This window comes from Sander lucioperca, chromosome 16 (assembly GCF_008315115.2).
Source record: "Sander lucioperca isolate FBNREF2018 chromosome 16, SLUC_FBN_1.2, whole genome shotgun sequence".
Taxonomy (NCBI): domain Eukaryota; kingdom Metazoa; phylum Chordata; class Actinopteri; order Perciformes; family Percidae; genus Sander; species Sander lucioperca.
Window position 1 is genome coordinate 13993193 of NC_050188.1, and position 24899 is coordinate 14018091.

Sequence of the window (24899 nt, forward strand, 5' to 3'; positions counted from 1 at the left end):
AAAAAGGCAATTTGTGTTTGGTAGATTATTTCTCTGTGGTAACAATGCTTTTTGGCAATAAATCTTATACCGTTGGAAAGCCTGTTTAGTTCCCTTACAAATGGGGCCCCAGTGGTCCCCCATTTGTAAGGAACATGCATTTGTGGGATGAGCAGCAGCGCTGAGTATGTGGGTTGCGCCCATGAAAAATTTGCCAGATCTTCTCTGCCAATGCCAAACAGCTTATTCTGCCATTGACTCGTTTGGTGGATTGGATAATTGAAGTTTGAAGAAAATTGCCAATATGTCTTTTTTCTTCAATTTATTCATTTCACAAACAGGAGCCTCAGTAGCGTGTGGAAGAACCATACACAGCTACAACAGCCTGGCACCTCCTCCTCATGCTGGTCACCAGCCTGGTCACACACTGCTGTGGGATGCAAGCAGTCCTGACCTCAACAGTGTTGGTCATCTTACTTTAAAAAAGTAATTAGTTACAGGTACAAATTACTTCTCCCAAAAAGTAATTGAGTTAGTAACTCAGTTACCACATTGTAAAAGTAATTAGTTACTCAGCAAAGTAACTGTGACGTTATTTTTTATGTTCTATAACGCTATTACGTCCTATAACATCTTTAACGTCAAAGATGTTTATATTAACTGATTGAAGAATAAAAACACTATATACAGTATTTTAGAACATTTGGTATAGCGTGCATGTTACATAAACATTCTTGCCTTTAATTTCAATGAGCGAGAAGTAGTGCCGGTACTTCCAGTTCGAGAACGCTACCTATGAATTTCCCTGGCTCGTCGCCATTGTCGCTGTCTTGTGTTTAGTGGTAGTCAGAGCGTGCAGTGAGACAGCGTGAGCAGGGTATCCGCCCACCCAGCCAACCCAGCCAATCATCATCGCATTTGCAACGGTGTCATCATCCCCACCCCTGCTCTCTCCAGGCAGCTGATGTGTAGCCAAAGCCTGACACCTTGCGCTTCATTCAACCAAATTGTAGTAACACGCCACTTTACATTCTCAGTAACGATAACGGCGTTGCAACGATGGGAAAAGTAATTAATTAGATTACTCCGTTACTGAAAAAATAACGCCGTTATACTTAAACGCCGTTACTCCCAACACTGGACCTCAACCCCATTGAACACTTGTGGGATCAGCTTGGGCGTGCTGTTCGTGCCAGAGTGACCAACACAACCACGTTGGCTGACTTGCGACAAATGCTGGTTGAATCAGTGTGTGACCAGGCTGGTGACCAGCATGAGGAGGAGGTGCCAGGCTGTTGTGGCTGTGTATGGTTCTTCCACACACTACTGAGGCTCCTGTTTGTGAAATGAATAAATTGTTAAATTGCCAATATGTCTTTTTTCTTCAAACTTCAATCATCCAATACACCAAACACCAAACGAGTCAATGGCAGAATAAGCTGTTTGGTATTGGCAGAGAAGATTTGGCAAATTTTTCATAGGCGCAACCCACATACTGAGCGCTGCTGCTCATCCCACAAGTGCATCTTCCTTACAAATGGGGCACCATTTGAAAGGGAACTAAACAGGCTTTCCAACGGTATAAGATTTATTGCCAAAAAGCATTGTTACCACAGATAAATAACCTACCAAACACAAATTGCCTTACTTTTTGTGCTAAGTTTATATATCTATTCTTGCAATTTTGCAGAAATACATGTATAGCGGCAGCACACTGCGTATTACACAGGGAAAATAGACAAACCCTCAACACTATGCATCTTACTGCTCTAATGCTACTTCAACTATCAACCTCAAATCTGCATTCCCAGGTGTAATGATAGGGAGATGTAAATGTATATAAATATTAACTCCACATAAAGGTAGATTAATTTCTCTCGTGTTCTCATTCTATCTGCCTATTTGCATTGTACAGCTTACACATCAGAGATGTCAGCCTATTTTAATGATACTAAACATGACAAGTTATTAGTGTATATTAGTTTTTATAGCTTTTTGACTAATAAAAAAATCTAAATAAGTGTTTTTTTGTGATGATCTAATCTTTGAACTGGATACATGTATACTTAACTTATTACATTTACTCTAAGCCACACCTCTGTGTGTTTGTACTGCTGAATGCATTTGCTAAATCTTCTTTACCTTTTCTTACTTCTTATTCCTGACTAATGTTCTCGATGTCATAGCACTCTTCTGCTTTTCTGTTATTTTGGCTGCTGCCTGTCGCCACCTCTGCATGTCACTAGTATTTGTGTCACTTTGGAACCTATCGTGCTGGTTGGCTTAGGCAGTCCCCTCCTTCACAGGAACAGGAGAACACGGAGGAGACGGAGCCCAGAGAAACTTTACCAGAAATCAGCCCATCCAGAAGCCCACTGCCGAAGCGGCGGCAGCAGCTACAAATACTCTTACACCGTCTGCCTGATTTTATCCTGCATTCTGCTCTGTTTTTGCCAAAGCGGTGTCCCCCTTGTCCGGATCAGTGTGCTGCACTGTCGCATCCAAAACTGTCCCAGCTTCTAACACAGCCTGCTATTTCACATTCATCACATTGCACACCACATTGTCCTCCAGAACTGTCCCAGCCTGTAATGCATCCTACTTCTTCACTTTCAACACATCCGATAAAAGACTCTACACATGTATCACATTCAGCACCACACTGTCCTCCAGAACTGTCCCAGCCTGTAACGCATCCCACATCTCCACTTTCACCACATCCCATTACAGACTCCACACAGAAAACTCTGCTGTTGCGTTTGCACCGTTTGCCCCAGTCTCTGGTGCAGTCAGCCTTGCATTTGCACACATGTATATCATCGTCTCAACCACAAGCTCTGACAGAGGTTTCGTCAAAGTTGTGTTTTCAGGAACATTCAAAGTCTGAGGTGCAGTACCCAGATGTTTTGACTGAGACGCACAGAGCTAACAAAGACAAAACTGTGCAAGTGCTCCCTCAGACTATCAACCCACACACACAGTTACAGGAGGGCACGCAAGAGGAACAGGAGGACAGACGAGGGGAACTGCCTGAAGAGGAGAAGGACACTTCTGTAAAAGAGACAGTGCAGCAAAACTGTCCAACAACTGACCAACACTATGTCCTTCGTTCCCAGAATCCTGCAGATTGTGCATCAGTGAACACCCTGACTGGGTTAACTAACGGATTTCCCCAAAAGGGCCTGTCGCAGAAGTTCAAGATTCGTGTGGACTTCAAGGTGAGTTTCTGCTCTTGTGTTGGTTGGCAATTATATATTTGTATTCAAACTACAGTCATCATGGTGTTGGAACAGGAAATAAACAAGACTTCATCAAATTGCATGTGTAATATTGTGACAAGTTATGGGATCATTATTAAGCTACTTATTTATATAAGTTTGAGTCACGTTAATGAGCTCATGCATCATGCAGTAGGAACTGATCACTCTCCTCTTGCTTTCTTGTTCTTGCCTCTTGTCCACCAGGAGGACTGTGCTGTTCAGAACGTATGGCTAATGGGTGGCCTCAGCGTCCTCACGTCTGTCCCTACCACACCACAACCTGTCTGTCTGCTCTGCGCCAGTAAAGGACGGCATGAGGTAATTCTTTACCAGAGCTCGAATAGTGTTACTGATAACGGTTTTCTGCTGTTCTTTCCGTTTACATTTTACACTTCATATCTCCAAAGCCCATGTTTGCTTAAGTTTGTGTTTTGGTGGTTTGCTGTGCCAATAATAACACCTTTTGTTTCCCACTTCCATCAGATGATTTTCTGCCAGATCTGCTGTGAGCCTTTCCACAGTTTCTGCCTCTCACCAGAGGAGCGCCCCCAGAAAGAGAACAGGGAAAACTGGTGCTGCAGGCGCTGCAAATTCTGTCATGTGTGTGGCCGTCGAAGCAAGAGCACAAAGGTATGCAACCTAGCATCACTTATAGTATGACCAAAAAGTCTCCTAATTGTGTTTTGTGATAGGTTCACAACTTCTCATATGAACATTGAAACAGGATTTACTTGCTGTAATCATTCCTCCCTCCCTAATGTACTTTAGTGTTCAGGGACAAAATCCACAGTCCTTTTTTTATTTTTTTAATTATTTTTTGTCTTTGCGGGACATGAACTTTTTCTTTTAAATACACAGACACATTGCATTTTGGTCTTCACCTTCATATAAAGTTATTATTACCTTTTTATTAAGTTATAAACGTTCTGAATTTAACATCCTACCCTTCAGATTCCTTGTGTCTTAAGATGTACTTGAGATATTATGATCATATTGCTAATAAAATTATTCTTTTCTTTCCATATGTGTAAATTTGAGAGAGCGATGACATGCTGATGAGGTGCTAGTCATATATTTACCCCCAAAAATGAACTCGTATTAATGTACCCTTCTGTTTTTTCCTCTCTAGCCTGTGCTGCAGTGCAGGAGATGCCAAACCTCCTACCATCCTTCCTGCTTGGGACCAACTTACCCTAAGCCAATGAACTGCAACATGCCTTGGGTAATTCCTTTAAAAAAAGTGAATCTTCTTGCTGTGTCTTAAGTATATCCAGAGAAAAATCCAAAAAATCATAAAATGTGAAAAATTTGAAAATATTTTTTGGGAGCTACAAAGAATCTACCTAAAATGATATATATTACACAGAAGTGTATAAGTGTCAAGAATGCCCTCATACTGTACATCATGGACATTGTTGCGTTTATGCAGGTGTGCATGACATGCATTCGGTGTAAAAGCTGTGGCGTGACTCCTGGAAAGACCTGGGACTTGGCCTGGAACCACGAGCAGGACCTTTGTCCCGACTGCACTTCTCTCCACAAAAAAGGTAATCAGTCCACAACGCTGTTGTCTGTTTTCTAGCTATAAATTTTGTAGCCATATATGTGGATGCTCAGTAAATACATGGTTAATTGTTTGGAAACCTCCCAGACTTAGTTGTAAGTTAATCAAACAAGTCTAATGTTGCTTAGAAGAATGAACTGGACTTGCATCAATTGTTTGGGTTCAAAGTTAAAAATGTGTGGCTCGAGAAAGGGATGATGTGACTGACATATGATCTGTATCTCCACCAGGTAATTTCTGCACCGTCTGCCACAAGTGCTACGACGACAACAACCAACACACACAGATGATTAAGTGTTCAAAGTGCAACCACTGGATTCATCACACATGTGAAGGACTTTCGGGTGAGTCATTTCAAAGTGATCTACAGTTTTCATTCCAACCATACACTAATACATCCCTGGTTTAGTGTTTCGTAAGATTGAAGTTACAACATATGGGAGAATATCATGATTGACAATCTGAGACTGAATACATTTTTTCACAATGGAACAAGGCACTGGTTTAATTTTCAACTACATCCTAACTACTATTTATACATGTAGAACGTGTATGTTATGTATGTTACACTAGTATGTACTACATCATCATAATATTTAAGATCTAATCTTAATCACATTATATACTCTAAAATGTGTGTCTGTTTGTCGTTACAGATGAGCTGTTTGGGTTGCTATCAAGCCAACCAGAAGAAGGGTTTTACACTTGCTCACCCTGCTGCCAGCACCAAACTGAACCCAGCAGCTTGAAGGAGGAGCTGCAGAGCAGGCTGATAGCCGGGCTGGAGGAGGTGCTCACTGACCTCCTCTCCAACGACGCCACACAGCACCTCCTTATCTGTAAAATGGTAAGAGCTTACCCACAAGACTTTGACAGATAATATCCCAAGAGTATTATATTTGACTTAAACAGTAATAAAAACAAACAAACAAGGAGTACACAGTTTTTAAGCTTTTTACCTTCCCTTAAAATCACCCTAATAAGTTTTATTTCAAATCGCAAGTGTATAATTGTGTTTGGTCATTTTTACCATATAGCAGAACTAGTCCTTATTTTTAGTTTTTGTGTTTCAGTGTCTGGAAACGAACAACACACAATCTGCCAGGGAACAGCAACCGGTGTGTGATCTACAAGCCATGGACAAGAAGTTTAAAGGGGGCAGTTACACCTCAATAGTGAGTTTGTTTTTTTCTGATAATCTGCTAAGAACAACTCTTCCTGTTTTTATTTGTGTATGTACCAAAGCAGTCAGTAATAAATCGAATACACCGAGTGTTACCGCATTCAGCTGAGAGAAATTAATAAAAATGATAATATAATCAGTAATGTGTTTCGTGATCTCATTTTTTTCTTTCATTCTCGCTCCTTCAGAAATCTTTCCATGCGGATGTCATCTCTGTGATGAGGAAGTGGCTGAAAGAGGAGGAGGAGGAGCTTCTCCCTGAGGACCAGAGACCGACCAGTCAGGCCAGGGCACGCTATGTCAAAGTAAGCTTCCCTTCCAAATTTCCCACAGTTTTAGTTTATTTCTAGAGACCCGAGTTTCATTGATTTCCGATGGAAATCTACTTTCTTTGGTTTGACAGGCTGGAATGTTGAGCTGAGTCATAAAAACAAACGAGCTATACAAAGACTGTTTAAGTTTAATATCGTCCAAAATGTCCAAGAATAGACACCGTTCTTCACCATCATTTTACCTTTGATCCTAATTCAATTTTGCTGTATTCTTGCAGGTGATTGAGCAGGTGTTCAGTTGGTTTCCTGCAAGCCATCTGAAAAAGTGGAACTCTTTCACTGAGGAATTACCAAGGTAATTACCAAAGAGAGCAAACTTAACATTATTCCCTCACTATGTTAATATAGCTTTATGGCATAGTTGAAGCTTTTGGTGAGTGTTAAGTCAAATAACTTGTAGAGTGTAAAAGTGTCACTCAGGACACACTTGTCTTAAATGTCCTCTCTGGCTCTGCTCTCTGTCTTACGGCCCTTATTCTTCACTCTGTAGTGGCATGCTCCCTGAGGCGGTCCTCCCACCATCTAAGGAGCACAGCTATGCACAGTGGCTGGAAAGGACATACCAGTCCAAAGAGTCCAGAGGCCCACAGGCAGGGAAAACTGACTCTGTGCTATCCTCAGTCACTACACAGCAGTCTGGTGTATCGCACAGCCTCCCTCTATATTCACATGGTATGGAAACTATTGTAGCCTGTTCTGTATCATGTATGCTGAGGAATGTGATCTTGGTCAGAACCTTTAGACATCCGGAAGGATCATATCTTTATAGGTTGTGAGTGCCAAAAAGAAAAGGAAAAAGGGTTGCAGGATATATCAGTGGCCGATATATTAATTGTTGATAAGTGAGAAAATGTAATTATTGTTCCAACAACGAGATTTCGGCCGAAAATTGCGCCCCAGGGCTGTTAGCCAATTTCTTGTAAAAGGGTTGCACACTTTCTAAGTAGCGGAGTCCAAACCCTTAATTAATCCATGAGCATGTAAAGTGTTTGTTTGTATCCTATACATGTTTTGTCATTGAGAAGATAAGGTTTTGGCATTAATTAGTCTACATATGAAAAGAATAAAATAAACTAAGGTTATTACAGACAGGTTTAAAATAAACAAACACTGGTGTTGTAATAGGAAAAATAAACTTGCCAATCTAAGAATATGATTTTCCTCTTCACATTTTTGCATTTGTAAGAGAAATATTATTGGTTATCATATCAAACTGATAACTAACAGTTATTGTAGCTCTCAAATGCCACATCAGTACATCTCAGCTTTTGCTTTCTCAGGTTTATAATATACATGGTGATTTGGTCCTCCTTCTTCCTTACAGGTGTAAAGAGGGATCTGGAAAGTACCAAGACTGAAGATGTGAGGCAGTGTGCCCTGTGCCAACAATATGGAGACTATGCTCCCAGGGTGAGTTTAGCTGTCTTACTTAACTACTAAATATTTTCATTATCGATGAATCTGTAGATTATTTCCTAGATTTATCTTTTGGTCTATAACACATTTTATATTTTAGTAAAAACAATGCCTATCATCATTTCCTACAGTCCAAGGTGGCTAAATTATTATTCTTTGTCTGACCAAAAGTCCAAAACCCAAACCTATTTAGCAGTTTTAATATAACATTAAATGAGGAAGAGCAGCAAAGGCTGCCTAAAATGACTTAAATGATTCATCAATTTTCAAAATAATAGCACAATAATCAACCAGCTCCATTCACTGCATTTCACATAAAAAGTCAAATACGTGAATACAGAAAAACAGGCAGAAAAAGGCTCCTCCATTATGTTTGCAGTGACTGTACATTATGTTGTTATGTCATCGTACAATATAAAAATGGCTACTCTTACGGCTTATTAAGTGATGTCAATGTATTTCCCTCCTGATAGGATGCAGGACGGCTGTTGTACTTGGGACAGAATGAGTGGGCCCACATTAACTGCTGCCTTTGGTCTGCAGAGGTGTATGAGGAGAATTGCGCTCTTTTGCAAGTGCACAGCGCTGTCTCAAGAGGGCGCCACCTGGTAAGATATTACCAGGAAATGAATTGACTGGTGATCATATTTCTAGTAGCCAGATGTTTTGCACAAGGTGCATAACTCTGTGATAAACCTGTGTGAAAAGTATTGAGTAATGATGACATAATTCCAAATTAATTATTGTTTGTGTCCTCCTTTCTTCAGCGGTGTGATCGTTGTGGGCAGTCGGGAGCCACTGTGGGCTGCTGTCTTACCACCTGCCAGAGTAATTTCCACTTCATGTGTGCTCGTGCCCAGAACTGTGTGTTTCAGCTGGACAGGAAGATATACTGCTTCAAACACAGGGATCTTGTCAGTGCGAAGGTTTGGACACAATCCCCCCCCAAGCTTATCTTTTATTTTTTTATTTTTATTATATTTACCAACGCACACCTCACATCTGCTGATTGCCTCTACATTATATTGACTTATGGTTTACCATACTCTTCTTCTCAGATGGTGTCTGGGAAAGGGTTTGAAGTCCCTCGACGGGTATATGTGGACTTTGAGGGGATCAATCTCAGAAGGAAGTTCCTCACAGGCTTAGAGCCAGAATTAATAAACATGACCATAGGTAAGAATATTTGGCTGTTGTCTGTTGTTGTTGGTTTAAACCACTTGACTCATAAAGGTATTACATATTAGACTGCATTTAATGTGCTGAAACGTTATATTTCCTTTTTTTCACTTTTCCAGGCTCTCTGCAGATTCAGAAACTTGGTGTGTTGTCAGAGCTGTCATCAAATGGGAGGATGCTGTATCCTGTCGGCTATCAGTATGTGGTCATTGTCATACAACTGTTAGCCTAACTGGAGCCTGTACTACGAATCAAGATCAACATGCCCTGGATTTATTTCAGTTACCCGGCTTCACCTAACTTAACAACCGCGGTCTCGCATAAGCTGTGTCACGACGGTGGTTAACAACTAGTTCAATCAACCCAGGGTTTCCCAATCCAGCAGCCAGCGCGGTCACATAAAAGAGGCGGTGTTTGTACAGCATGACCAATCGCAAACATCTACCAGAGCCGCATATTTTATATAAGAAGAGCAAACTATAATTCTACAGAAATATGAAGAACACAGACATGGTTTTGCTAGACAGTAAAACGCAATACAGTCGCTGCTTCCTAAAACAGGAAGGAAAGCTGACAAAAAAATAGCCAACACTGTAAATGCGTAAATCACAACGCTTATCAATATCTTCCCCGTCAGTCAGACACAAAATCTGACCATAATTACACTTGTCCTTTCCATAAACTGTCGTTGCTTTAGCCTGTTATTTCAGTTGCAACCCTGTCACTGGTAAGCGATCGTGAGAGAAAATAAAAAATATAAAAACATAATTCAAACCGATGTGCGCATTGGCAACACATGGCTCAACAAGCCGATAAATAGCCTATACGTAATTCCCTCTGCTGAAAATCTATATCTTTCATAAAAATCAGGGAATGTTAACGGGGTTGTAGCTCTCTAAATGTTTTAACTTTTTTGAGCGCACCTCTATCTCTTTCTCGCTCACTCTCCGAGCTCCACATGATCTTCTAAGAACGGTGACGCCGTTATCAATCGAGTATTGATTGGTCGGTAGGCGGTGCTTTTACACCGGTTGATCTCTAATCTCCAACATAACCTCTCCCGAGCAGGTTAGGTGTTCAGCATAAATTACCACGGCGATTTAACCCGGTAACAAGTGATCCACCATCGTGATACAGAAAACCCTAGGTTGAACCTGAAGTTACCTCGTTAACGCCAAATCTTGCTTCATAGTACAGGCCTCAGATCTTTTCTAACTGATGTTTTCTATTAGTATGTTTGTTACTAAAACCCCAATACTGTGTAGGAAATTGTTTGTGGTTCTTTTGGGAGCTTTGGTGCTGACTTTAGCACCGTTATTGTTCTCATAATGAGTTTAAATGACTACGGTTTGGGTATGACTTACTTTTTTGTTTATTCATGTGAACGCATTCTTCTTCCCTTCCTTCTCCAGATGTTCTCGGTTGTACTGGAGCACCGTGGACCCCCGCAGACGCTGCAAGTACACCTGTAAGGTGACAGAAGTGAGCACGCCTCTGCCTGGTGAGGAACAAGATCCGAGGTGGGACCAAGAAGAGAATCACACCATAGTCCACAGCCCCAACCACCACAGAGGTCAGCAGGAACTTTTTTAGTTATTTTTTTGAACACCTGGCTGACTGTTGTTCACTTCAGCCGACATTCACAGAAATGTTTTTATACAGAGCTGACGTTAAAAGGAGTAGGCAAAATCCTCCATTAAAACTAATCCGTCTTTTGGTTCCCCTGAAATGATTCTTTTTGCAACGTAAATAGTAGAAGTTGAGTACTTCCGGCCATATTTTATGACACTTGCACTGTGGTTGTATTTGTTTGACACCTTTTCTTCTTTGCCAGATATGGAGTCCCCGGATCGTTTAAGTTCTTCATCCAGCCCAATAAAGTCCACTACTCCATCACCCAGCTCTAAATGCCACAACACACCTGGGTCCAAGAGTCCTGGTTACACACAAACCAGGAAACCAGCAGGAGGATCTTCTCGACCTCTTCCATCTCCAGGTATAAAGTTTAGGATGTTGGCATTTGTTTTTAATATATTTAGATTTTTTTTTTTATAGCATTGCTACGGCATTTTCTCTGCATTTTGAGTGTTAAATGTGTCACATCTTACCGTATTCTTAAAGTAGATCTCATAAATTAGCATTGTTGCCTCTTCTTTACTCTTTGTTATTTGATGCTCTCAGGGTCCGCTCTTCCCAAATCGCATCATATCCTGACATTGAGGGACCTGGAGGACACCCGTCGGCCTCGCAGGCTCTCATCAAGAAGCCGCTGCAGTTCCTCGCCAACAGACAGCGACCCATCAGTACCGATGACCCTCCGCTCAGGTGGCACCGTCCACTCCAGATGTGCCCTGTTCAGCTCGCCTCCGAGGTCATCAAACTTAGGAGCAGCCTCGCCTCCTCTGTCACGACAAAACTCAGCATCACCAGTCTGGAGCTCCCCACCTCGATCTAACTCTAGCTTTTCTGCAGGGCTGTTAACTCGGCAAGGAGCAATCACTCACTCCCCCAGAGGGAGGCAAAACTTTAAAATCACCACTCCAGTTTCTGCAGAGGTTCCCCAAGACTTCCTGGCATCGTCTGAGGCAGAAGATGCAGCAGTGGCCACAACCAACGGGATCTCACTAGCCCCTGATAACTTGGAAGAGGAGGTAGCCCACCTGATGGCCCAGGAGCTCCCATACACTGTGTTTGACACTGACACAGAGGTAGCAGTGGCCTCCATGCTGAATGCTAAGCTTGAGTTTGACGAGGCTCTGCTCACCGAGAACGTGGCACTTCACTGTGGAGCACAAGGCGGGAGAGGAGAGGTGGAAGGCGTAGTGCAAGATGTGGAAATGCAAGTAGATAATCGGGAGAATGAATCCGAAGATGAAGACTCGAGCCATTACTTTAAATTTTCACGCACAGTGGTGTGCGACGCAGCTAGCAGCTCAGACGCCTCAGGTCAGCTCACTTCAACACAGTCAATCTCCCAGTTAGATGGAGCGGACGGTGGGTCAGAGAGTGATGAAAGCGAGGCGGTCCATAATGAAGCTAGGGACACAGAACGACAAGATGGAGAGAGTGAGATTCACACCAACCATAACACACCTACTAAACAGCTGACGGTCGCTCTAAAGAGGCTGGAGTCAATCTACACTGTGTCAACGTCAACAGCTGAGCCAGTGTTTCAGGAAAATTCTCCACCATCTGATGTCCTTGAAGCAGGTTATGCTAATGATGATATGTCAGTTCAGGTGGAAAAAGTCTCGATGAGCTCTGAAACACCAACATCTGAAAATGAGGTGTTTTTAGATTCATCTACAGGTCACTTTTTTTCTGCTGAAGATGGCACTGTGATGTACGCAAGTAATGTTGAAGTTGGCAATAAAGATGAGAGTAGCTCATCGGCCGACTCCATTGAAGGATTTAAAGATGATTTGAATGACCCTGACTACTCTCCTGAGCGTTTCCAGGGTCCAGAGCGCAAAACCAAAAAATCTCCCACACCGCTGATGAAAGCCGACATTGTGAAGACAAAATGTCCAACATCAAACTTCAAACGCTTCCCGCACAAACCGTGTACTCCACAGCAGCGCAAACTCAAATTGATGTTGCCCCCTCGACCTACACCAACACAGACTATAAATAATGCGTCAGCTTCCCCTGCTGCTGCCACTGTTTGTGCAGTTCCACGGACAGTCACCTCCCCCATTGTGATCAATGGTTTAAACATACCTATTCAGCCTGGTGCCTCACAGAGCAGAGCCATCGCCATTCGCTTGGACAACTCAAGGACAGAAAGTCAGCAGCAAGTTGCGATTCAGAATCCAGATGCAGCCACTAGCTCACCGCCACCGCCGGCTCCCGCCCCTCAGGTCCTTCTGGTAAACCGACAAGGTCAAATTCTGATCAAAGACCCGAGATCAAACACCTATCAGTCACTCAGTACAAACTCTCCTGCTTACAATAAAATAAGCCAGATTGCTAAGATTCTCCACAGTGGTAATGCCTTGCAGCGCTCAGTCCCTCGTGTTATAATAAAACCTCGTTCCAGCCTCTCTGCCACAAACGTCCTCTCTGCCGGTAACCACACAACAACATCCGAGAAAAAAATCATTGTCAGAGTAGTGCCTGTGAAAAGCATTGCGACCTCAGCTCCCGCAAATCTCACAACTCCCACAACCCCTGTCAGTGTGCAGAGAGTTCCAGAAGCAAGTTTCTCCAACATCGAAGAAAGCACAGCCCAGGCTATTATTGACCGAGCCATGGCCACCCACCGTGACACGCCAAAGACAAAACCCATCATCCTCGGTAAAACTCAACGACCAAAGGCAAAACATCGAAGACCATCTCAGTTTCAGGACGCAGAGGTCTCAGATCAGACACCAGCTGAACGTTTAGAGTCCCCCAGTGGTTTCCTCAATGAACCAAATGTCAACCTGCAACCAACACCTGCTTCATCACGTCACCAGGTGAGGGTCAAGAGAGTGTCATCGGTGTTGGAACGGCCCTCCAGGAAGAAATCCAAGATGGACTTCTTGAAGGATCCGTCAAGTGAGCTGGATGAAGTTAATGAAGCCAGGTATTTATAGATTTAATTCTTCTTTAGTTTTTTCACAAAAGAGTACCCAAAACTACCTAATTACAGTGTGCAGTGTTACAAAAAACAACAACTTCGTGCTGCAATGGTCATTTAGGTTAATACCTAGTAAACTATTATTAGGGCAGCAGATATTGGCTATTGTCATTATTTTTTGTTTGAAAAATAATTAACTACATGTGATATTTTAAATTTGCTGCATGACGTTACTTTTATCTTTTCGAGTTTTTTTGCATAATTTTAAATATGCAATGTGTAATACTGACAGCTAGTGTTTAAAATAGTTACTGCAGTACAAATTCAAAATACTGGAGAGAGTCGTCTCCCCCGCCCCCTCCTCCCCAGACTCGAAGTTCACGTTGGTTGCCAGGCTGATACCGCAGCATTCACAACAATGTTGCTAGACGCTTGTCTCACATAGCCAGACATTACTCCACAGCACAGCGGAGTGGCTAACGTTAGATGCTGGCTGTATATCATAAAAGCCCGTGCTCACACGGAGCTCTGTACCCAACTGACAGACACACTTTTTCGGCTTAGAATTAAGGTAGGAACCGCTAAAAACACATCAACCTCACTGTCCTCTCCACACGCCAGACAGACACACTTCCTCGGCTTAGAATTACGGTAAGAACCGCTAAAAATACCACTACCTTGCCGTCCTCTTCACCTGACTGAACACACTTTGTTGGCTTAGAATTACGGCAACAATCGCTTAGCACACTGCAAACTCACGGTCCTCTCTTCCCGATGTACAGCCCCCCTCTCTTGGCTTAAAATAACTGGAGTCATTTTTGGATTTATTACAGTAAATATATTACATATTGGACCTTTAAGCCTTAACAAAAATGTTCAAAACTTTCCCTTTCCATTTTCATGCTATGTCATCTGTAACATTCTTGGTAGGTTCAAAAGCCTGTCTATTTGTACATTTTCACAGCTGTAATGAAGTTAGCAGCAGCAGTACTGTTTTTTTTTTTTTGTTTGTTGTTGCTACATATCTTTGTCACAAGTCTCAGAAATCAGTGTATTAAGTCACCAAAATGTTTCTGGTTTTCTTCCAACAGACCAGGTGGTGTGAGAATGAAGGCTCCAACAATGAAGGATATCCTTGATATGGACCAGGAAAATATGTTGGCCGAGCCCGAGGCGTCAAAGATTACTGCTCCACCGCCTCCTACACCCTCCAGGTTAGAAATGCAAGAAAACTTAGTTTAAAAGGAGAAAACTTTGTATTAACAACTATTTAAGTACATTTTAAAGCAACATTATGTATCAAATTGTTTATTTCCCCTAACAAGTAGTATTTCTTGCCAAAACGGGCCTTTCATGGAGATGAGTTCTCTGAACATGTCCACATAATTATTAATGTGTGTTGATTACTTTTTACACAAATGTGTTCTAACACTAACATGTATTGTTAATACTCATCCTTTCTGCTCAGGCATCCTCGGGTTGGGAGTCCCCCCACAGGCGAACAATCAGACAGTCACACTCAGGGTAAAACACACATGTGGGTCAGCGCTCGCCATGGAGACCTCTCTGAATGGGGCCCTTTTTCAGGTTTGTAATAAAACATTATGCGTCTATTTATTTGTTTATTCATTTGGATCATCATTAGTTGTTACCAGCGCAACAGCTACTTATCCCGGCATCCACAGGGAAAAAAGTTTGAACAATTTCATGTAATTCATTTTTTGACCCTTTGTACTGTGACGTGACTGTGACGACAAATTCAAATTATTCAAAATCTAATTATATAGTTATTTCATTATTTAAAAACTTTCTTTTCAGGAAATCTTAAAATATAACTCTTTTTTGCAATTGCGACTCATATAATCTACAGGTTTTAGCTCAGAAGAAGATGCACCTGCACCCAAACACAAAAAGAGAACATACATGAACCAGCCCCACCTGCGTTTTGAAATCACCAGCGATGATGGCTTCAGTGTAAAGGCAAACAGCATAGAGGGTAAGAGCTACTTGCTTAGTAGAGTGCTAAACCTATAGCTGCAGTTGTATTGGAGACTCTTTGGACTCAGTTATTAGGGAACATAACGGTTGAGAAGATCAACAAAAAGGAGAAAATTGTCAGCCTGTGTGCAGCTTTGCTCTCACACCTTCCTGATCTCCCTCAGTCGCCTGGCGTGCAGTGATTGACGGCGTCCTCGAAGCCCGAGCAGGCTTCCACCTGAAGCAGCTGCCTCTAGGCGGGATGAGCGGGCCCCGGGTGCTCGGCGTCGTCCACGATGCCGTCATCTTCCTGCTGGAGCAGCTGCAGGGTGCCGCAAACTGCAAACGCCATCGCTTCCGCTTCCACCGCTGTGATAACATCGAGGAAGAGCTTCCCCTTAATCCGAGCGGCTGTGCTCGTACTGAAGTCTACACGCGGTACAGACACAGTTACTTTTTGTCATAACTGCTTTTATTTTTTAAAAGCTTTAAAGTGTTATTACAGTGTATTTATATGTTGTTTGTTTGTCTGATGTAAATACCCCTCAAATTAATTGTTTTTTTTTCTCCTCTTTCTTTAATAAAGGAAAGTGACTTTTGATATGTTCAACTTCCTGGCATCACAGCACAGAGAGCTCCCTGATATGCTAGTAGGCCCAATTGATGAAGAGGAGGATGAATTCCCACTGAAATCTTCCAGGTTAGTGGATTACATTTTTGCCACTTTGTTGATCGTAACATTAAACTTTAACCCACTGCACTCCACAATGCACAGGAATTTAAAGTTGCTAAAAGATGCCATGTCCATGTGGACGCCACGTTTTCTGTGTCTCACTCTGACAGGAGAGCCACCAGCAGTGAGCTTCCCATGGCAATGAGATTCAGACACCTGGAAAAAATCTCCAAAGAAGCAGTAGGAGTTTACAGGTAATGGCAACATAAAAATGACAAGAAAGGCATGGGATTTTACTAATGTCCAAAGTAATAATTGTGTGATCAAATGTATTTAACTGTTCCCTGTTCTGTAATCCTCTTAGATCTGAAATTCATGGCCGCGGACTTTTCTGCAAAAGAAACATTGAGGCCGGCGAGATGGTGATCGAGTACGCCGGCATCGTCATTCGCGCTGTCCTGACAGATAAGCGGGAGAAATATTATGACGGCAAGGTTCGTAAACACAATACACACCACTGTACTTAGAAATCATCATCATCATCATCATAATGAGTCAGAGTTTCTGCCTCCATTATTTTGCGTGTTTATTCCTGTTGAATGCTTTTAATGTGAAGCAGCAGCAGGGGTGTAGGTCAGAAATTTGAATCTAGTGCAGGAATGAAAAAATACATTAAATGGCTATTGCAGAACAAATGCCAACCATTAATAGTATCAAATGGTATTTTATTTAATTAAAATGTTAAACAATTATAACTTTAAGCTGTTAATAATAATGACTTGTTTTTTAATCTGCCTCCGCCAGGGCATCGGTTGCTACATGTTCCGCATCGACGACTTCGATGTTGTGGACGCAACGATGCAGGGCAACGCGGCTCGTTTCATCAACCACTCGTGCGAGCCAAACTGCTACTCTCGGGTCATCAATGTGGACGGCGGCAAGCACATCGTCATCTTCGCCCTGAGGAAGATCTACCGGGGCGAAGAACTGACCTACGACTACAAGTTCCCCATTGAGGACGAGAACAGCAAGCTGCGCTGCAACTGCGGGGCGAGACGTTGCCGGCGCTTCCTGAACTAGTACAACACACGCACCACGTACCTATTAGCCATCTTGTTTAATGCACTTGAATACAGGAGACAGACTTTGATTGACTGACTGATAAAGGCGCCTGTTGTGACTTAGCCATAAGAGTGAGGTCGCCTGTACACACCTGTATCTACTGAAAGTCTTCATTTTGTTGGAAGCTTAATTTATAGACTGATGGAGGACAGCATGTGTTTGCTCATTTCTGTTCTCTAAACTGCTGTGAACAGTCACACAAACCAGATTAGAGCCATATGTCAAAGCTTGGATGAATACTATTTATGTGATTTCAGACTGCTGGATTATTGGTCTGTTAGGAAGTGTAGTTTAATTAAGGAAACCGCACAATTTTTTGGATTTGTGTACTGTTTTACCATCTCATACAACACATTCTTTGAGTTTTACATTGTTGAACTTGACAGAAGCCTCTGCTGGAACTGGGGCTAGACAACAGACGGGAGGCAATTATTACCAGCAACAAACTGAAATAACCTGATTGCAGCTATAACTGTTTAAAGAGCGATCTACTATTATGCTGGTGACAGAGTGTTTTTGTAAATACAAGGTCACAGAGAAGGATGAGGAGAATTTATTCTGCACCTTACTTTGACACAACCTTCTCTGGCAGCACTGGTGTCGCAGCAGACGGGACAAATTTTACTTTGGAGCTAAATAAACAAATTTGACTCAAGGCACCTTGTGTACATTGTAGCACAGCTACATTTTAATCTTATCTGGATACCACAAGTCTTGTGAGCAGGGACTCCAATATTTTAGGTGCTGGTGACATTGAACCCAAAAGGTAGTTTTAATAAAGTCACCCAAACCTTTTTCCCCTCCTCATTCAGTCAGTTGAATTTCCTGTTTTTATTTGTGACGGCAGAGATGCTGTGATCTAAATGATTTTATCCCGCCATTACAGTCTGTTCGTTATTTGTTAAGTTGTGCTGTTTGTGTAATTAAGGTCTATGAGGGAGAGTTTCCTTGGTGCAGGGTTCAAATAGTGATCTTGCTCTGCACAGTCCCTTATACATCTTTTTTTGTATTTTTGTATATTTGAACAATAAATGTATATTCAACAAGCTGATGCAAATACATGTGTTTGAGCTTTTAACTTTCTATTTGTAAGTGATTGCTCACTAATGGAACTGAAGCTATTGCTAAGTAAGAGTTCATCAAAGTTAATCTTTTTTTTTGTTGCGGCTGTTTTGAACCCTCTTCCTCCTATTTCTTTTTCTCTCATAGGTGTACTACCTCAAAGGTGTTATGAAGCAAGATTTAATTTAATTATATAACACATTTGGTGAAAAACAGCTTCCTCATTTCCTTAATGTTCAATATTTCTAATCATTTCTTCTTGATAGTACGAAAACAAAAAAACATCAGTACTATAGAACAATGACTTGCTATTATGCCTGCAATTATTTTTGAAACAATAGGTGGCCACCATTTTTTTTGTGCTAATTCTCCTGTGTCTGCAGCCACACCCAGCTAGTGGATATAGATAGGATACTAGAGTTGAAGGCTGAATACTGTGGAAGTATGGTTTTTGTTTTTCAGGATTAATAATTGACACGCAAAGCTTTGTTACTTTATCAGATCACTATGGATCCCTGCCTGTACATAGTTGTATAAAGAATTTCTAAACCTGTTAAATATTTTTTTACCTACAATTTTTTTTATTTATGTTCAATAAAGATTGAAATGTTCACATGTTCCCTTCCCTTTGCCAATATTTTTACCAAGATTAAAATAATAAGATATCACTTGTGATTCTTAAGTGAACATATATAACTATCCACCATACATTTTAATGTGTGTAAAATGTGTGATATTGTTAGTTGTAATGATCTTGTGGTCCCTGTTTGGGAAACTACGAATGTACATAGTACTCTATCTCTACTGCTCTTTCTTGCGTTGCCTTTTTTTCCACTATCACTGCTGCAGTTTTCGAATTTATCTTTCTTATCAGGTTTTCTATGGTGAAACCTATTAGAATGTTCCTACAGCTCACTGCGGAGTTGAGACCCGCAACACCTGCAAACTGCTATCACACATATCAACAGTTAAAGTAAGCTACTGTATTTCTGGACAAATATTCAATCTGTAAGAAATGTGACATCTTTTTTTATTACACATCACCATCTAAAACTGAACTGATCCTCTACTGAATATGATGTTGATAAAACAATAATAAAAAAAAAGTTCAATTAAGCTCAATAAACAAGATCAATGTTCAATCCGAGGTCCCCTTAAGTGGCCTGGGAGCTTCATCCTTTAGTTTTTGACATCACTCAAGGTCTTGTTGCCTTCTGCCATATGGCTCTTTCCCAAAACCGAGTTTTGTGTTTAACTTCCCGACCTTGAGACATTTGGGAAAGTAAAGGGCAGGACAGGTGTATATAAAGAGTTACAGGGTGAACTTTCTCTCATATTCTGAGGAAAGTCACCATGAAGGCCCTGATATTCCTGGCTTTGCTTGGAGCAGCATGTAAGAGACTAATCAAATTATATTTTTATCTCCTCTTTTGAAAAATAACTAAAGTAGTTTTAACTGGTACAAACCTTTATGTAGTTTATGTATTTTTTCATTCATGGCCAGGGTTAAGTATTTCTAAGTTGTAATTCATATGTCATACCTCACATGCTGTTTCAGTTGCTGCAGCTGAGGATGATAAGATTGTCGGTGGGTATGAGTGTCCTGGACACTCTGTTCCCTACCAGGTGTCTCTGAATGCTGGATACCACTTCTGCGGTGGATCCCTCATCTCCAGCCAGTGGGTGGTGTCTGCTGCTCACTGCTACAAGTCGTAAGTACAGGAAGTCACAATTCTATTGCATTACAATCAACTGAGCTGTTGACTTAAATGCATGTGAAATTTCCTAATATTAAAGAAAGGGTCAATAGTGATGTGCCAGAACCAGGGTTTTATTGGTCTTCTGCCCTCTGTAGGTGAGATACCAAATGGAATGTAAAATGGGTTAGTCCAGTATCAAGGAAAATATAGACTAACTTTTAATTACCTCCTTGTCCCTCATGCCAGGAAGAAACGACATATCACCAGTGAAATATCAGCATTTAGTCTACATAGGAAGTACAACAGTAGTTAATTTAGTAAAAATATATATACACATAGACATAGTTCACAAGAGCAAAAATAAAAGAGTAAAGTACATAACAGTTAGCCCGACTGCAATTAACAGTTCATTGTTATTTTAGCAACACATTAGCCTCAGACAGCTACTATAATGGCTAGCTTGGTTAGCAGCAAGCCAATACTAACTGCATTAATAAAATAAAATAACAAATTGCAATGGAATTTCAATGGAATCCAACTAGTGTGAGCAGACCCCCCACACACATACAGTATGATGGCAAATGTAATCTCCCTTTATGCTTTGTAATGACACCACTGAATCAGGTCATTAACTTTATATCTCTTAAATATAATACAATGAAGAAATAATTTTTAAGAAAACAGACTTAAACTGTCTTAACTTTCATACTTCCACCAGTCGTATCCAGGTCCGTCTTGGCGAGCACAACATTGCTGTGAATGAGGGCACCGAGCAGTGGATTGATGGTGCCAAGATGATCAAGCACCCACAGTACAACAGCTACAACCTGGACAACGACATCATGCTGATCAAACTGAGCCGCCCCGCCAGCCTCAACAGCAATGTCCAGACCGTGGCCCTGCCCTCTCGCTGCCCCGAGGCCGACGAGAACTGCCTGGTGTCTGGTTGGGGCAACACCTCCGCCAACGGAAGTAAGTCATGTCTGGAAGCTGAGAGAGAAAGGAGGGGAGAGAAGAGAGGTGTAGTTTGACTCATGCAGCATGGTGTTAAAACTAAAGGTACTGATCAACAGCAGCAACCCTGCACAGCCTAACCGTGTCACTGTGTGGATAACCACCAAACTAAAGAAGGCGGGTAGTTTGCCATCAGACATAAGCTGGGTACAGGTGCAGCACAAAAAGCATGATGATAGTATACAACATAGTACGTGCTTAAAGGGTCAATCCACCAGTTTTACAGGTAAGTTGTGTGTACTCCTCATGAGTTATATCTTTCAACATTTTAAAAACAGTTGTGTAATGTCTTTTGTGGCTCTAATGAGAGTTTTCCAAAGTATGAAAAAGTAACCCTAACAATGTCATCAGAGTTATTTGGCTTGCAGTTGAGAGATATTTTTTAATAGAATGCCTGCATTACTGGAGGTGTTGGGTGTGACAGAAGTGGGTATTTAGGAGGCAGGGGGGAGGTTATGTTCTTTCCAAGTCCCCCAACTTTATGGAAGTTCAGTACTGAAAAGCTGGAGTACCCCTTAATGCATACATATCACACACTTTGTGTTAACTGAGGCCCAGGATACTGTATGTTTTGCAATCATGCACTGTGACATGCAGCTCTAGGTCTCATCATTTAGGGCTCCAACAAACTAAAGCTGCAACCATTTATTTTATTTACTGTTTAGTGTAAATATTTTTTTTGTTTAATCAATTAATTGTTCAGTCCATAAAATACGATAACATGACATATTTATACCACTTCTTTCGTTTGACCAGTGGTTCCATGCCCAAATGTGTTCAGTTTACAATGAAATAAAACAGGAAAGCAGCAAATCTTAAAGGATTAATTAGCAAAATAGGAAGCAATTCATTTCCCATCGACAAATCAATTTATCGACTCATCACTGCATTACTCTTATTATCCTTAACACCACATTTCCCCTGTTATACAGATTAAATGTAGTATTTACATAATGGTTAGGTACAGTAACTAAGACTTGCCTTCCCGCTCCACAGACAACTTTCCTGACAGGCTGCAGTGTCTGCGGCAGCCCATCATCGATGACAGGATCTGCAGGAACGCCTACCCCCACCTCTTCACCGAGAACATGGTTTGCTCCGGATTCATGCAAGGCGGTGCCAGCAGCTGCCAAGTGAGTTGGACTAAACCACAGTGAACACACAGGGAGTCAGGTGGTGCATGAGTGTGCATCTCTTCCAGCAGTACAAAGAGTCTGTCAATTGGTGCCATGCTGAGCACACACAAGTACATTATAGCACTTATTTTTCACTACAATACAAATGTTGCATATATCCACTCTAAAATCCTATAATTAGAAACAGGAATGCATTTTCAGTGTACCCACTTTTTTATATTGCCACTGCCACTGCTGTGTCTGATTGACTGCAGGAAGATGATGAAACAGTGTTGCAAGAGATACATGTTAACCCTCTGAACATGTTTCCTCTTCTAGTTTTTTAATGGTATGTGATCAGTGTGATTTTAATGAAGCTATCAACATAGTGCTTTTTATCATAACACATAGGTGATATTAGTACATATTTTTCACACTCCTGGCCACACCCAAAGCTGAAACAGGGTTGGATCTTTCAACCAGAGAGCGACTGTTACCTATTGTTACAGTTACAGTGCACCCTATGACGACAGAACGTACCATGTTTTTACTAATTACACTTATAGTGACATTTAAACCCATATCTGTTTTGGTCTGCCTGTGTTGCAGGGAGACTCTGGTGGTCCTCTGGTGTGTAATGGTCAGCTGCAAGGAGTGGTGTCCTGGGGTTATGACTGTGCCATGCAAGGACACCCCAGCGTCTACGCCCGTGTGTGCCGTTACAACAGCTGGATCAGCACCACCATGCGCAACAACTAAACACACAGTCACCCATCCACATGCAAGTTGACATTACAACACCATACTCAGTGTTCATACCTTTGTTTAGAACACCCAATGTATTATTGTATCATCCAAATACATCTCATGTATAATATCAATCTCAATGTTAAGGCATAATATTCAGAGGAATTGGACAAATGAATAAAAAATTAACATTATCATCCACTAAATTTGTTTTGTTTGTCTACATTGAGTTTCACTGTTGTTGTCAACCATATTAACATGCTCTTGCTTGGTAACACTGTATTATCTGTATCCATTCTGTGCTGTCACAAGGTCTCTGCTGTCTTGGAATTTCTAATGAGTTGAAATTAAAAACCAACCTTAAACTTTTGCAAAATATCCATGTATAATATTTAATATGTACGTATTGTACTATAGACACGTGCATCCCTATGAAATGCTTTTTGTCCTCAGTTACTGTGGGCACTGGAGTGATATGGGACACAAGCAAACTTGAGTAAATGAGCAGTAAGTCATACCTGCATTTCACTTGTCTGGATTCTTTGCATGCATTCCTCAGATGGCGCTTTGTAAACTTCGCTGTTTCTTGTTTGCTGAGGCAACCCTTAACATACAAAGGAAAAGACCGAGAGAGCAGAGGGGACAGCCATATCTGTCTGCCATATCAAACAGGGAAGCATGTGCATTGGTCATAAAAATTATTTAGGGATGGCATGACAATAAATCTCTAACTTAACTATGTAAATACAAACATTACAGCATAGGTTTAGCTTAATCATTATCATTATAAGGGAGCCAGCTTCCTCGCCATGTTCCTGGAGCCCATGCTGAAGTTAGCGTGGCACACACGGTTCCTTTGACGCCCTCCGTAGATCTTGATCATGGAGCCCACGCCGACCCCTCCTCGCAGGTACAGGTGACGAGCTGTGGATGCTGGTGAGACATGCAAACAATACACAGTATACGTATGTTGCAATATATCATTATGTTATCATCTGAAACACTCTTGACTTGTTCACCCAAAAGATATGAAATCAAACATTCCAACTTATCAAATGTGTGACATTTGTCTCTGCAGAATTGTATGCGTCTGTGGGGCCAATATGTTTAAGTAGATAACATACACAGCAGCTAAAAGAGGATTGTGTGCATATGCTTTTATTGTATATATTGTACCAGTTTTGGAAAATCTACTAATGATAGGATAAATATTACACAAGTGTTTTGTGTATATTCATATATCACATGGATTTCTAAAATGGGGTCTAGAGACCATGCAGGAGTCCTTGAGAACGTTACACGGTGTGTCTAGGAAAAGTATATCACTTTTTTTTGTTGGTAAAGTCAATGTTGATTCTCATATTAACAATTTGTTTAACTAGCCTATATACTACAACAGCATAAAAGAGTTCCTGAAATTCAGTTATGGCTTTTGGTTTTGGTATGCCACCCCAAGATATTTAGTGGCCAGATGGGGCCACTGATATGAGGTCTTTGACATGCAAAGGTTTGAGAACCACTGAAATAGTGCAAATATCAATTTAATTATTATTGACACAAAGGAAATGCTGAAAAATATTTCATTTCACTTAGCTATGGCTATAACTAATTAATATTCTCATTGTTGATTAATAAGCAATTCTTTGTTTGAAAGACTGTTAAATCTATAAAATGAAGGAAAAGACAATTCTGAGCAACAGTTAAAACACCCCCACAGGGATCCAGTTTAATATATTGTTAAGCTCTGAAGAGGAACAAGTAATGTTCAAGTTCATGTACGCCGCTGCCTCTCTGCCGGAGCATGTGAAGGCTTGCTAGCTTTCTGTGAAGTTATGCCTGAGGGGCACAAACTGGGGCTTCAGTACGGTCAAAACTCCAGCAACACATGTTGTATATAAAACAACTTCATTGTAAGGTAGTTTATACACAAAAGTCATTCAATGTATTTATTATTTAGTTTGAATTAAAAATGTAATAATTACTTAATTTAATTGAGTACCATACTTAGAAATTGT

General features: G+C 41.2%; 2 protein-coding genes across 3 annotated transcripts in view; both read left to right on the forward strand.

Moving 5' to 3' along the window:
* Positions 1-18919, forward strand: part of kmt2ba (lysine (K)-specific methyltransferase 2Ba) — a 34608-nt gene extending 15689 nt beyond the window's left edge. Inside the window, exons 10-36 of one of the 2 annotated variants that reach the window (XM_035993131.1) lie at positions 2286-3197; positions 3444-3557; positions 3723-3869; positions 4369-4461; positions 4669-4786; positions 5034-5147; positions 5460-5650; positions 5877-5978; positions 6175-6291; positions 6537-6613; positions 6809-6990; positions 7643-7728; positions 8208-8342; positions 8502-8660; positions 8793-8910; positions 9033-9111; positions 10326-10486; positions 10748-10909; positions 11095-13480; positions 14566-14688; positions 14943-15061; positions 15345-15470; positions 15637-15889; positions 16038-16151; positions 16295-16378; positions 16489-16618; positions 16929-18919. In XM_035993131.1, the coding sequence (XP_035849024.1) occupies positions 2286-3197; positions 3444-3557; positions 3723-3869; positions 4369-4461; positions 4669-4786; positions 5034-5147; positions 5460-5650; positions 5877-5978; positions 6175-6291; positions 6537-6613; positions 6809-6990; positions 7643-7728; positions 8208-8342; positions 8502-8660; positions 8793-8910; positions 9033-9111; positions 10326-10486; positions 10748-10909; positions 11095-13480; positions 14566-14688; positions 14943-15061; positions 15345-15470; positions 15637-15889; positions 16038-16151; positions 16295-16378; positions 16489-16618; positions 16929-17204 (6678 nt within the window). In that variant the 3' untranslated portion in view covers positions 17205-18919. The remainder of the gene's footprint in view (positions 1-2285; positions 3198-3443; positions 3558-3722; positions 3870-4368; positions 4462-4668; positions 4787-5033; positions 5148-5459; positions 5651-5876; positions 5979-6174; positions 6292-6536; positions 6614-6808; positions 6991-7642; positions 7729-8207; positions 8343-8501; positions 8661-8792; positions 8911-9032; positions 9112-10325; positions 10487-10747; positions 10910-11094; positions 13481-14565; positions 14689-14942; positions 15062-15344; positions 15471-15636; positions 15890-16037; positions 16152-16294; positions 16379-16488; positions 16619-16928) is intronic. The other variant, XM_035993132.1, reaches the window with a different exon arrangement.
* A 516-nt stretch (positions 18920-19435) lies between these two features.
* LOC116047347 (trypsin-like) lies at positions 19436-23081 on the forward strand. The gene is made up of 5 exons (XM_031296100.2): positions 19436-19701; positions 19867-20020; positions 20727-20980; positions 22019-22155; positions 22747-23081. Exons 1-5 carry the CDS (start codon positions 19662-19664, stop codon positions 22894-22896), a joined length of 735 nt encoding a protein of 244 aa, XP_031151960.1. The 5' UTR covers positions 19436-19661; the 3' UTR covers positions 22897-23081.
* The last annotated feature ends 1818 nt before the right edge of the window (positions 23082-24899 follow it).